The following is a 14,483-nucleotide window of genomic DNA, read 5'->3' as shown; positions in this document are numbered from 1 at the left end:
AACATTATTTAGTTTCATTAATTTCATGATTAATTCAACAACAACAAATTAGTGGAACATGATTTTTTTTTTTGTGAAAAACAATTGTCTTCTTAAAAGATAATGTGTAGTAACACTAAAACAATTGAAATGAATGAAAATGTCTTTCTTCATTTGGCCTAGATTGAAATAAAGTTAAATGACATTTTCGTCCGTTTAGGGATATTAGTCTAACCCTGATCTATTTATAGCCGTAATGCATGTATGTACAGTTAGCTCATTGACAAACTATCATGATAACTGTAATTGTTTTTATGATCACTATACAATATTTAGGTGTCTTAAATGGCATTAGAATGATTTAATAACTAATTACAAAACATCAGTGGTCATTTACCAGATGTGTTGCATCACTAACTTTTATGGCTCGAAGATCTTCATGCTGAGATTTTCAGAACTACTGCTGTGAAAACGGCTTTATGAAGGACTATTTAATACATTTTCCTCTCTAATTAAATCAAGGGAAATGATTTTATGATAGTAAATGAAAAAAGCAAGGCGACTGAAACTTCTCTCGAGATTGAAAATCTGGTGAAGTTTTAAGCCACAGGGTGACTATTTCGCCCAAGTTGCCCCCTAGGTTGGTCCTTGATGTATCTTGTATTTGCTTCCATGATGTAAATTTCCTTCACCCGCACTGAGATAAAACTCGGTCAACTCTGTCACTGTCTAACACCTACGAATGCAAATAAGATTTAGCTGATCCCACCCACAGTGTGATATAAGTGGACCAATATCTAATCGACAGGTCCAATACCTTGCTCTGCGGTCAAACATCGATTTTTTTGTGACCGCTCAGTAAAATATTGGAAAAGATAAACTTCTTAGGTCACCTGAGTCACTCAGGTGACCTATTGCTATCTGTTTTTGTCCGTCGTGTATTGTGTGTCGTGCATTAACATTTGAATGTTTTCAGCTTCTTCTCTGGAACTGCGGAATCAATTTCAATTAATTTTGGCACATAGCATCTATGAGTGAAGGGGGACAAAAATTTGAATTGAATTCATGTCTAGATAAAATTTTGTGTTATGTGTTTGTTGTATTTATCAATAACATCATGAATCAATCAAGCACATGTAATGGAATTCATTTTAGTTTTCAAGTTGACAGTATTAGATCTTTATTGAAAATTTTTCGGACAAGTGAAGTTGAAGTTCGGACAAGTGAATGTCTTGGTCACTTGTCCGAATGGACAAGTAGGAAAAAAAGTTAATGTCGAGCCCTGGGATAACTATATTTAAAGGTAAATATTACATGACAAGCCCCTGTGGATATTTTGTGTTGTGACAATGAATATACATCCGTATGGTAGATGACACACAATAGAACCATCCTAGTCGTAAAGGATAAGCCATAAACAGTTTGATTTATGCAGGGTTGTATATTCTGTACCCTGCTTTATGTCAGTAGCTAAAATACTAACGTATGTTTGTTTATACCCCCCGCAAACGAAGTTTGGGGGGGGGGTATATTGGAATCAGCTTGTCCGTCTGTCTGTCTGTCCGTCTGTCTGTAGACGAGATTTTGTCCGGACCATTTCTTGGAAACTGTTGCATAGATTTGTATGAAAATTTGTACACTTATTATTTACCATATGAAGATGTGCACCTGGTATTTTCAACATTATTTGATGATTTTTGATGCATTTTACAGGTGTTTTTTTTTTTCATTTTTATTGACATAGTCATTTCGGGTCTCATGTCTAAGGTTTGAGATATAGAATCTAGAACATCTGTACAAAAATGTGAAAGCTTAAAACTACTCATTAGAACTAAAAAAAAAATCACGAAGTATTAAAAACAGTTTTTACATTACACAGCAGATAGTGTAAATCCATTTGTCCCTTGGGAGTAATGAGTGGACATGCATCCAGTTAAAGATTAATTAATGAGTTCAGTGTGGGAAGCTGTTAGGGCATCTCTGATCAAGCAGGTCTTTTCTATATCTCCTGGGAAATGGGCAGAAAGAAATAAAGATCCCTGTTGTCTAAGTCTCTTAATTGTAATTTATGTCTGTCAAAATACATAGTTACTGGAACCAGCCATTTATTTTTAAAATGAGTTTGATATAAAATGTATTAAGATCAATTTGATTTTGTTTAAGTAATTATGATATTTTTTTTTTCAACAATTAATTTGTAGAGTGTCATGTCTCACAAAGATGACAGATAGTTGCAAACTATTTTTTCAGTGTAATAAAAAACACTAATTATTAGTATTGATGTTTTATTAGGCTGCACCTTAGTTTCATTCATTAAAAAAATATAATGAGTAATTAAATTTTCACTCTAAATGTTTAAGCAAATTGTGAACACCTCTCACATCTAGAAAACATTAGTGATTTGGTACCTTCTCTGAAAAAACCCAGCAGGGGGTATTTGTCCCTTTTGGACAGTTCTAGTTGTTCCTGTCTGCTAAATAAAAACTGAAAGTACACATTTCAGTTCGGTAATCTGTGAAAGAAATCAATTTATCTATACATTAAACATAATTTTATAGAGGCAGAATTAATTTTTGGTTTTTTTTTTAATACATAGCAATTTTTATTGTCGGTTAGAAAAAAAATAATGTGGAAATTTGCATTTTTATTTTTTTCTAAAAGTAAAAAAAATACGGTCGGCGGATCTGTAATCCAATTAATAAAAAAACGTTCGCCCTATCAGTTTATTTTGCTTTATCATATAATTATGAAATTGTCATTCTATGGATCCTTAACAGAGTTGTATTATACTCAGGTGACCGTTAAGGCCCTTTGGCCCATTGTTTGTAAGTATAGATTAATATAGGAACCACTTTTTAAAGGTATAACAAAGGAATATATAGGGGGAAAAAATCTAAAAATCCTCTCCTCAACAACAGCAAAGCCACAATTAGTCACATTGATATGGAAGCATCTTCAGATAGTTTAGATTCAAGTTTGTTGAAATCATGACACCTGGGGGTAGGGTGGGGTCACAAAAGCAATCAAACTTTTACAAAATTTATTGTGTTAAAAATCTGCTGATGAAGAACAGCGGGGTCATGTTGACTCAGGTGAGCACTGTGTCCAATGGGCTTCTTGATATAAAAGTACCATCTGTTTCTAATCTTTCTGAAAGCCCTTGTGTTCCTATATCAAACACGAGTTATTAGTATACATGTTATCTCAATTTATTTTTCAGATTCAGGAATTTGAAGCAAGTGTTCTAAGACATGTGCATGACGATAAAGAGGGCAACTTTTTTGCCAGTGTATCTGACTTTAAAGAGGGAAGATACTTTATCAAAACAAAATTTCATGAAGAGTTTCTTGAGAAATTAAAGGATTACAGAGCAACAAAAAGTACCTGGATCTATTTGAATGGAATTGAGGGTTTAGGGAAAACATCATCAGCAATTTACTATGTTTTTAGTTGTCGAGAAAATGGTGACCTTTCAGTTCATTATGTTGACTTAAACAAAATTGAAAAGAGAGATGAAGATTTGGAATCTTTTGTTGCTTATTCTAAGAAGTTTGAAGATAAGGACTGTGTTATTGTAGATCATTTAACCCTCTATAATACACACTATCTAGAAAAAATTAAAAGAATTGTGGAACGGCAAGTTGAAGATCCAAAGTTTATTCTCATTGAAACAGGTTTCACCGCAAGTGCACATAAATTTATGGAATTTGGAAGGAAATTTCAGCTTGATGAAGACTCTTTTCTTAACATATGGAAGGGGTCCTTGGAATACCTTATATCGAAAAAAGACAAGGAGGATAAGAATTATGGGCAGCGATTGGGCCTTTTAGACAAAGGAAAGGAAGTTTATGATGAATTTTCAAAGGAGTACATAATGACACCTAAATTGTTGAATAGTGTGTTAGAGGATATGTACACCAGAACAGATGGAACAGTTGTAGATGCTTTTGCACAGTATACAAAAGAGAAACAACATAAAATCATTAATTGTAAAAGTTGTGAAAATAATGAGTATGCCAAGTTTCAGCTCCACACTGCTGTTCTCCTTCATTTTATTCCAAACAGAAATGAAATCGTCATGAAAGGGGAATGGGCACAGGAAATAAAGATAGGGATCAACATATTTGAAGTTGAGCGTTACAAAATTCAAACAGATGATCTGCAAAGTAATCTTGAATATGCAAGGATGGGTTTGGGTGTTGGTGATGTCTGTGTAAAAATTCAACATCTGATTCCTAACTTGGCAAACTGTTGGCGAGAAAGGTTTCCTTATGATTTAGAACAGATGTTACGTATTGCAAAAACTGTTGGTTTTGATAAAATTTTGCCAATTATGTTTCAGCATGGTGGAGCAAGAAAGGAGTTTGAAAAAATGTTTGTTGAGTGTCAAAAAGTGTGTAAATCTGTACTTTTGCCATTTTCCAGTGGTAATGAAACATTGTATCAGCCATCACAGAAAAAGCAAAAAGTGTTGCAAACACCTTGGAAAGTAGCATCCACTCCTGCTGAAAATTTCTTTGAACGAGATGGAAAAGACTTATCTGCATACTATCAAGATATACCACAAAATCTAAAAGGTCATGAAAGAAGTGTTGCATTATTTTCACTTTTTATAAAACAACTCTCAAAGTCATTTGATAGGTTTTTGGTATATCCCCAGATACCAAATTTTATGGGAGTAGACTACTTTGTCTTTTATGGTGGCTGTGGAGAAGAAGGGGAGGGATGTACATCATGTAAAAAGGTTAAAGTTCAGGAAAAAACATTGTACCTTGTTCAAGTGGCAACTGGTGCAATGCATCGAGGTGATACCCTTGGTCAAGCTTTGAATATAGTGAAACAACTTTTTGTGAATGAAGATATTGTAGTTCATGCTGTTGTTATTGTTGCAAGCAGGAATAAAGAGTCCTGTACATTGACAAGGTGTGCGTTTAAAAACATTTCTGTGCTTAACTTGGATGGAACAGAAGAATTACTGCTACAGAAAAACTACCTTCTTTATGATTTTTACTTGGAACTTGTCAGGTTCACCTGAGTCTTTTAGGTGAACTGTTGCCTTGGATAAGCTGTCTGATACATGTATACAAAGTAGCTAATATCTGAGGTTGATCATTTTCTGTCAAATTTAGGTCACTTGAGTTGCACGGGTAACCTATTGCAATTTGTTCCTGTCTGTTTGACGTGCATCATTCATTAAAAATTGAACATTTTTAATTTCTTGAAAACTACATGGCCAATTCTTTTCAAATTGGTATTAAGTATCTTGGGGTAAGAGAAACATAAATTGTAAATTTTATGAAGCTTGCATCCTAGGGGCTCTAAAGGACCAAGCCAAAATTTGACCAATTTTAAGAACTACCAAAATTGTACTTATCATGACCCCTGGGGCAGGGCTTCAGACTCTAGGGCAAGACCAATATGATAATATAGTGAGAATGTACGTGTATGAAATGTAAGAAAATCTTCTCGACTCCCACACATACATGTACATGTATTTCAGATTTATAAATAAAATATGGTTATAAAGTCCATGCATGTTTAAAATGTCCATAAACCCTGCAACCAAAATTATAAAATTCATAGCCCATGGGTTGGGTTCAGGGAGGGGCATATAAGAACATATCATGAACATCTATTAAATTTCTAAAAAATCTTCTTGTATTATTGGCACAGTAGTGAAGGATAATCTGAATACTTGGTTATAAGTTGTGAATTTTTTTACCCCTGCCTCAGGGATTTATGCTTCAAGGTGAGGCTTATATTGTCATATGGTGAAAATGTAATAAGAGCTCATGTATGCACAATTATGACAATACTAAAGCTAAATAATTAAAACTGAATTACACAATCAAAAAGATGGACTGATACTCAGGTGGTTGATAAGACATCTTGGCCTCTTGTATTTTCTCTCAAAGCAAGAATCTAAGGTGAGAAATATACGGTATATATATAATCCATACATGTATCAGTATTTTATGATTAGGGATTGATGCCCCCCCCCCCCCCCCCAGATCAGGAAGGATCCCTAATAAGAGAAATGATTGGGAAAATCCTTGTGAAGAAAATGTGGATGAAATAATTATTTAAAGTATAAAGGAAAGTAATGTGGAAGCAAGCTATTTGTGTAGTGTAATTTAGTCATACATGTATCATTACACCTGTCGGGGGGGTAAAGGATGTTTCATTGAAATTTTACTTATTAAAGAATATATTAAGCAAATGATGTGAAACTGGTATAAAAGAAAGCTAGTGTATAGATGTTTCAGATTTATTATATCATACTTGCTTGGGGTCATAGAACAAAGTTCTGCAAAAAATGATGGCAATTTTTTTGTAAAATTGAACAGGAAGCAAACTAGTATGAAATTTACTGGTACATTTTTGAGATAAGTATCATTAATGTTTCCCTAAAATTAGTGTGCATTTAAACATGCTGTTAAAGTCATACTTGATCTAGTAAAGCTAGATAGCAATATGTCAAAAGAGATTGGATTTTCATGTGAGTGATGTGGCCCTTGGGCCACTTTTTTGAAAGGGGGGACTTTTCGCACTGAAACAAAAGTTATAATTTAATCTTAAACTGTTAATTAGTCGTAATGTGATAATTTTTTTATCACACATAACACTGCATTCTTTGAAAATATGTGATTTTTGGATGAGAAATGATTACCATAGCGATTCTATCATTTCCATTCTAGAATTTATATCCATTGGCAGCATGGATCTCATTGCATTTGTTTTATTTCATACTATATGTATTAACCTATCCATGTTCTGCATGTAAGATAAGTACAAAAGGCTTCATGTTACATTAGGATTAAATTTGTCATTTAGTGTACATTATTTTGATGTTTCACTGTAAAAAATATCTTTACTTCTGCTGAAATTGAATAAAAAGGGTAAAAATAATGAACTTGTAATTTATTAACAATAATAAATCAAAAACAGGGCTGGAATTCGGATATCTGTAATTATGGTTCCGGGTCATGTGTGGGGATCAACTTTTTTTCTTCTCAAAAAATTATGAGCACTTGGTTTTATAATTTTTTAAATATGAGCACTTGGTTTTAAAGTTCCTGTACATCACCATACCTGTTTTTAGTGGACATTGGAAATACATAGGTTTTACTTTATCTTATTATGTTTATACAAGTACATTAAAATAATAAGCAGTTTCCCTGGCTTTTTAATCAACATTTCTATAATAAACAAAATATGTTTACAGAACACAAATTGTCTAGAGGATTGGAGTGGTAATTGCCTCGGTAAAATGCAGGTATCAAAGTAATTTTTCACACATTTTTTTTTGTCTTATGTCGAAGTAAATATTATGTATGTCTTTATTAAGTTGTATATTGAGCCTATCTATAACAAAGTTCCCTGCCATTAACAGATTTTGTCTTTCTTAGACACGATAATTTGTAGGACAATCTTTTCTTACCTTCTAAGTTTCAATACATATTTTAAAAAGTTGTAAATATGTATTGAACTTTGTTAGATTTTAGTACATGTAAAATCATTTTTAGCTCACCTGAGCCAAAGGCTCAATTGAGCTTTTCTGATGAAAATTTGTCCGTTGTCGTCGTCGTTCTTGTCGATCGTAAACTTTTTACAATTTCATCATCTTCTCCAGAACCACTGGGCCAATTTCAAGCAAACTTGCCACAAAGCATCCTTGGGTGAAGGGGATTTAAGTTTGTTCACAGGAAGTGCCACGCCCTCTTTCAAGGGGAGATAATTAAGAATTCATGAAAATTTGGTGGCATCTTTTAAAAAAAATTTCTCAAGAACAGCAAATATGTATAAACATATTTATACAGAATTATCCTCAGGTAGTGTAGATTCAAATTTGTTCAAATCATGACCCCTTGGGTAGGGCGGGGCCAGAACAGGGCATTAAAGTTATACATAAGAATATATAGGAAATATCTTTAAAAAATCTTCCTCTCAAGAACAGCAAAGCCATAATTAGTCATATTTATACAAAAGCATGGTCAGGTGGTGTAAATTCAAATTTAATCAAATCATGACCCCCTGGGGCTAGGGCGGGACTGTAATTTGGGGATCAAATTTATACATAGGAATATATAAAAGAAAAAAAAACTTTAAAAATCTTCTCAAGAACAGCAAAGCCATGATTAGTCATATTTATATAGAATTATTCTATAGGGAAAAATCTTTTAAAACCATGATTAGTCAAAGAAATATGGAAGCATCCTCAGTTAGTGTAGATTAAAGTTTATTTAAATCATGTCCGCCTGGGGGGTAGGTTTGGACCACTTATATATTTAAAATGTTCAAACCAAACTTATTTCTGCTTTTCTGTAGCCAAAGTACTCAGGTGAGTGATGTTGCCCTTGGGCCTCTTGTTTAACTAGAGGTACGGTGAGTGAGTTCACAAAATTATACCCCCCGCTGCAATTTACAGCGTCCATATACAATTTTCGAAATTTGACCAGGAACTTGCCATAAATGTGCGTGGTTAAAAATATGACATCCTCTGGTCATACATATTTGAACATCCAGTGTTTCTCCATTAGAAAGTTATGGACCTGACATGAATTTGATACTCTTTCTGCCTGTGACCTTGAAGTTGCCAGAATGACATTGGGTCAAGGTTTTGACATACCTGACACACCTTCAAGACATAAGTAATATTCATGTGAAGTATGAACTTCCTATAAAAAAAATATAAACAGGACACAAATTTAACACTTTTTTCTGTGAGTGACCTTGAACTTGCCATAATGACCTTGGGTCAAGAGAGTTATGGACCGAACATGAAAATACACTTTCTGTTAGCAACCTTGAACTTGTGGGAATGACCTTGGGTCAAAGTCAGTACATACCCTAAGGCTATAAGCAATATCTGTGGTGAGTATGAGCTTCTCATGTTCTCCATTACAAGATATGAACAGGACAGGATTTAACGTTTTTCCATATATGACTTTGAACTTGATCAAATGACCTTGGGTCAAGGTCATGACACACCCTCGGGTCATAAACAATCTTTGTACCAAGTATGAACTTCTAATGTTTCTCCATAACAAAGTTATAGCCAGATGGACAAGGTGATTCCTATATACCTCCCCCCCCCCCCCCCCCCCCACTTCATTTGCTGGGGGTATAATTACTACCAAGATTACTAAATTTTTCATACAAAATTTAATTGACAGGGGCTTCATTTATACTCATGTGACTGATAAGTTCTATGAATCTCTTGTTACTTATTATACCCCCCCCCCCCCCCACAAAGTTTGGGGGGATATATAGGAATCACCTTGTCCGTCTGTCCGTCCATCTAGCTGTCTGTCTGTGCAATCGTGACCTGGCCTTAACTTTTATTATGGAGAAACATTAGAAGTTTATGACATGAGGGTGTGTCAATACCTTGAACCAAGGTCATTCCAGCAAGTTCAAGGCTACTGGTAGAAATAAGTATGAAATTCGTGTCCGATCTACAACTTCCAAATGAAGTAACAAAGGAAGTTTTTACTGCACACACAGATTGCTTCCTGAAGGTGTGTCATGACCTTGACCCAAGGTCATTTGATTAAGTTCTAGGTCAATTTTGGAAAATGTCTAATTCCTGTCCTGACCATATTTTGTAATGGAGAATATTAGAAGCTCATACTCATCACAAATATTGCCTAGGGCCTGAGGGTGTTATTGACCTTGACTCAAAGTCATTCCCACAAGTTCAAGGTCACTGGCAGAAAAAGTGTATTTTTCATGTCCAGTCCATAACTCTCTATTATAAATGGAAGCATGTGTAAATCCTTCATCCATGCACACAAAAACGATGAAACAATTTCCTTCCTAATCTACTATTATCCAGATTTGTCTGTTGAGAATTAAGTTCAAAGAATAGTGTCAGAAAAGGAATTTGATAATTCTCTTCTATAGAAAGTATAAAAAGTTTTAGCTTTAGTCCAATTAGCAGTTTCAAGAATTTCTTTTAATTGATCCCCACCAGCAAAAGATGTAGAGGTTAATGCACTTTTATAAGAATGTGCTGAGAATTTTGTGTCATCAGTGCCAGATCTTTTCACAACTTGTTTTCAACCAATGAGCCACAGTGCTTGTTGAAATTTCATTGAAAGTTTTAAACGAAATTAATAATTTGATTGGCATTTCTCATTAGTTATTTTTAGATGTTCTCTTAAAGTGTGTAGCACACATCTTTTATTTGGAAATGAAGTGATCTTCACTAGTACTTCATGACCAGGTCTTGAAGTTTTTTGTAATTCATAAATTATGATCACTATATATATATATATATATATATATATATATATATATATATATATTCACCATGATCAGCCATTTGATTAATTTTTAAAGAAACCAGAGTTTGAACTCTCTGAGCTGTGGTCAAAGCAGTCAAAGAAGCTGTTTTCATAGTCAAACTTTTTAAGATCCAAATTTTCCAACAGATAAAGTGGTTTCAAATACTCAAGCACTTTACCAACATCCCAAGTTGTATTATGGTTTTGGTCTCTGAGCAAGAAAAACACCTTTCATAAATCTCATAATAGTTGGATCTTGATTAAAAGAAAAATTACCACATGTTTATATAAACTGAACACTGTTATCAATTTTCTCTGTAGGTAATCTTGCGTGCATTTTGATGGTGTCTTATTTAATACCTAAGTATTCTAATTGACAGGTGGGTCCGACAGTCTTTTTGTCAGATATTGGTAAATGTAGTCGATGGAAAATGGTACACAAAAGTGCCATAGTTCTTTCACCACACATGTCCGGTTTATCTATAGTTAGAAAATAATCTAGTAAATGTAGAATGACATCAACACCATAATTGTTTTGTGCAATCCAACAAATTGCTGAGGACAAATTGTCAAATAATTTAGGACTTGACCTCATCCAAAAGGTAGACGTACATAATGATAATAAGAATTTCTCCACTTGAAGCAAAACAAATGATATTGTGTTGGAACAATAGGGATCTGTTTAAAGGTGTCTGTCATATCTGTTTTGCACAAAATGCTTCCTTTTCAGTATTGTATTTTATTTATTGCATCGTCAATTTTCTCATAACTTAAAAGAACACAGTTCTTTATCAATTAGATCATTGATGCTGGGTTCCTCTTTGTTGTGTGGAGAAGATAAATCAAATATCAAGCGTTTTTTGCCAGAATATTTATGGGTAGCTATTCCTAAGGGACTTACTTCAGATATATCTTTCAAAAGGAAGATTTGAAAAAGGGCCTTTGACATATCCTTTCATTAATTCGGTTTGAAATAATTCATCTACTACTCTTCTGGATTTTGTCAAGCTGTCATAGCGTTTTTACATTCATGAGTATGAAGATCATCACAAGACACTAGGGTATCGAACCCATGTTCCAAACTTGAGCACAAATAAAGGACAAAGTTGAAATCAGGATGGTTTGAAAGTTCGAGTCTAAGCCTGTCAGTGTTAATGTTTGCGAGGGAATCTTGTCATGTAGATGTAGGAGGAGTTTTGTTCTTGCCATTTTCTGTCTTAGATTGTTGACACACTAATTTCGAATGATTTGCTTTGCACAATTTGCAAGCATTCAAGTAACGGCAATACGGTTTAGTACAACCTTTGGTGGAGTTGAAATTGTTACATATTTGTTCACCTTCATGAAACTTAACATCATGGCCATGTATGTCAACTGCATGTCTAATTGAACGATGGGTCATTGGCTGTTGTGTGTATTGATTTCGTCTGAAAGCTTTTTGTGGACACATAAGGGCGCCATGAATGTTAGAACCACAAATTAAAGTCACATTTGACAGGTGAACCAGCACAAACCAGTGTTCTTAATTCATGGTCTCCCTTAGACCAGTCAACCTTGACATTTTGTTGAAGCAGCATAGAAGCACACTAATTAGAGAAGATTTGATGATATTCATAAAACCGTTCGGGCCAAATATTATTATAAAATTATATATTGTCAGTTTCTTCCGTTTGCACTAAGCTTGAACGAGATCATGATCTACGACCCTTAGCCATTGTTCAAAGTTCAGAGTTCAATCACAAAAATTGATACAATCCAGTATGTACTGGTGTTAATAAAATACATCTATGATAAAACACAACTGAAAGATCGTTAAAATCATAAATTCACCACAATTGGTAAGTTGGCACAGCAAGGATGGCATAAGATTTAGATAATATTTCACAAGATAACAATGGCTACTGATGCTGTAATATAAAATGAAAGCGAGGCTGTCTAAAAATAACAGAATGCATAATGAGGTACCAAAAGGGAAATTAGCCAATTCCCTCAGCATTCTGACAAGTTACGATATAAATATATATAAACAAAGATTATAAACATAATCAACAAACAAAGTTTGAACAATTGCAGCCTTATGAGCATTAGTAGTATAATCTTCTGCCAACCATGAAAGATAATTTATGATCTTATTACAAGATGGTTGAAGGGATTTTTTTTTTCCCCATTGCACCAAATGACCCACTTATTCCAAATAAAATTGTATTTCCTGTTTGTGCTAGATCTCCTTGAGTTTGTGATACATTTGATAGACTTTTCTGAAAAGCCTCTACTGACATTAGACAGACGAAAAGAAACATCTTTCTTTTGTTCATAGGATGCAATTGATTGTTGTGCGCTAGATGTAACAAATTGGGTACATGTATTCAGGAAACTGAATGGGATTCCCTATTACCTTTTCTAACAAGTTCTTGTTTTTACAGCTTTGCTTTGGTAATGGCAGGTGGAAGGCCTTTACAATTTGTACGTATTGTACAGCAGGCATATGTCTCATTGTCAAGCAACTCTTGGAAAAGGTTTACTGACGTGAAATAATTATCATAGTAGACGTGGAGAAGTTTCCCCTAGATTTCCCTGGTTAGATCGCGGACAACTCTCTCAACAAGTCCCTTCTCTCCTACTTGTCCTCTACCTGTATTAACTTGAAATCATTCACATACCAGTTGTTAGGGTCCGCCCTCATCCACACCTTTATACCTCTTTTTGTTGGCTTCAAAGGTACATACTGTTTGAATCCCAAATGACCAGTATGTGCAACCATGCTTCATCAACTGACACCACCTTGTTTGGTGAATATTCCTGCTTAGTTTTCTCAAGTAGCAAGTTCTTGACTGGTCAAATATGAGCCAGTTTATCATGTCCAGGCTGCCTTTGTTGTTGATTGTTAGTAGTACATGTATCAGCAACGTGAAAATACTGATTCATTTTATCCAAAATACTGATTCAATTTATCCAACCGATCTCGAGTTATTCTCTCATGTATTCCCGGCGGACAAAATGAATTATCTTTATTGAAATATAAGTTCTGGATAGGAGCATAGGTTATCCCTATAATGATCTGAATGGCTATGTATGCTCTTATTTCTTCTGGGATAGTACTACACCATTTTGCATTGATGTAATTTTTTTGTTCAATATCAGCATATCGGTTTTTCCAATTTGATATAAATGTGGTGGAAACAGCAAATTTAAAAAAAAAATCAAGTTCATTGTCAGTCCCATCTAAACATGTTGTAAGTCCTGGGTGGCCCGTAAAGACCACAATATGTACTTTATAGTTGTTCTTGCCAACCTCTTTGATCGTCATCTTTGTTTCTCTCATCTTCAGACTCGGGTCTGGGTCACTTTCCTCCAAGGAATCTGTTGTTATGTCTTAGATATCAGAAATTCCAACATCAGATATGTCATTAGGATCTATTGGAAGAAGCTCTAACAAGTTTCTACATGCTGCTTCAACTACTATAATTAATACCCTGTTTAAAAAATTGACCATTCTAAGGCTCAAGTTCACAAAAAAATGACCCCAAAGTTATAAAAATTACATTGATTTTAAAGGCAAATTGTGCCATTTTCATACCTTTTTCAAACATTGTACGGCGAAAGAATAAAAAAAAAGATTTTAATTATAATAATATAATAAGATGTATTCCATTGATGTATTTCCATTTAATACTCGTGTAATCATCTCGTAAACATGTCAAAGTACTTAACAACAACATGCTTTCTGCATCCATTATGTTGTTGGAAGGTGCAATTATTCTTATAATATTACCTTAAGGACCCTCTCTACACCAGTGCAAAATATTTTTTGGACATCAAGAAAAAATATATATTGTATAAAGGTACTAATATTGAGCTTTTCTATTTAATTTTCACTATATGGTACCTGGCATTTACCCCCAGGAAAAATGTTCAAACACAACACAGTATCAGTGAATAGAAATCACTGTTGTTTACCTCCATAGAGAAAATACATGTAAATAACATGTTCAATTGATTTATCTTGGCCTTTTAAAATGTTAAGAATGCTTGAATTGATTACAAATTGAGTAATATACTGTAAATTTCTATTTTTTAGAATTTAAATCTAAGGGCAGATCACTCTAACTGCAGAAAAATACCATAGAATCAGAACTCTTTAGTGTGCAGTGTAGAGAGGGTTCTTAAGACTTAATATGAATGGCTTATATTCATTGGGATTCCTTACAACCCTAT

At 34.0% G+C, this 14,483-nt stretch overlaps 2 protein-coding genes across 2 annotated transcripts in view; one reads left to right on the top strand and one right to left on the bottom strand.

Moving 5' to 3' along the window:
* Positions 1-14,483, bottom strand: part of LOC133197310 (leucine-rich repeat-containing protein 24-like) — a 112,763-nt gene that overhangs the window by 51,635 nt on the left and 46,645 nt on the right. The gene's annotated exons all lie outside the window — the stretch shown is intronic.
* On the top strand, positions 2,669-6,888 carry LOC133197309 (uncharacterized). Its single transcript, XM_061333269.1, has one exon. The coding sequence runs from the start codon at positions 3,176-3,178 to the stop codon at positions 5,012-5,014; it is 1,839 nt and encodes a 612-aa protein (XP_061189253.1). The 5' UTR covers positions 2,669-3,175; the 3' UTR covers positions 5,015-6,888.

This window comes from Saccostrea echinata, unplaced genomic scaffold, assembly GCF_033153115.1.
Source record: "Saccostrea echinata isolate AGI-Se365-2 ecotype Australia unplaced genomic scaffold, CSIRO_AGI_Sech_v1 ptg000030l, whole genome shotgun sequence".
Lineage (NCBI taxonomy): Eukaryota > Metazoa > Mollusca > Bivalvia > Ostreida > Ostreidae > Saccostrea > Saccostrea echinata.
The sequence above is the reverse complement of the archived record's forward strand: the minus strand, read 5'-3'. Positions and strand labels throughout refer to the sequence as shown.

What these genes read in the sequence shown, in the direction of transcription:
- LOC133197309 (XM_061333269.1), top strand. Translation starts at nt 3,176, where the DNA reads ATGTTATCTCAATTTATTTTTCAGATTCAGGAATTTGAAGCAAGTGTT.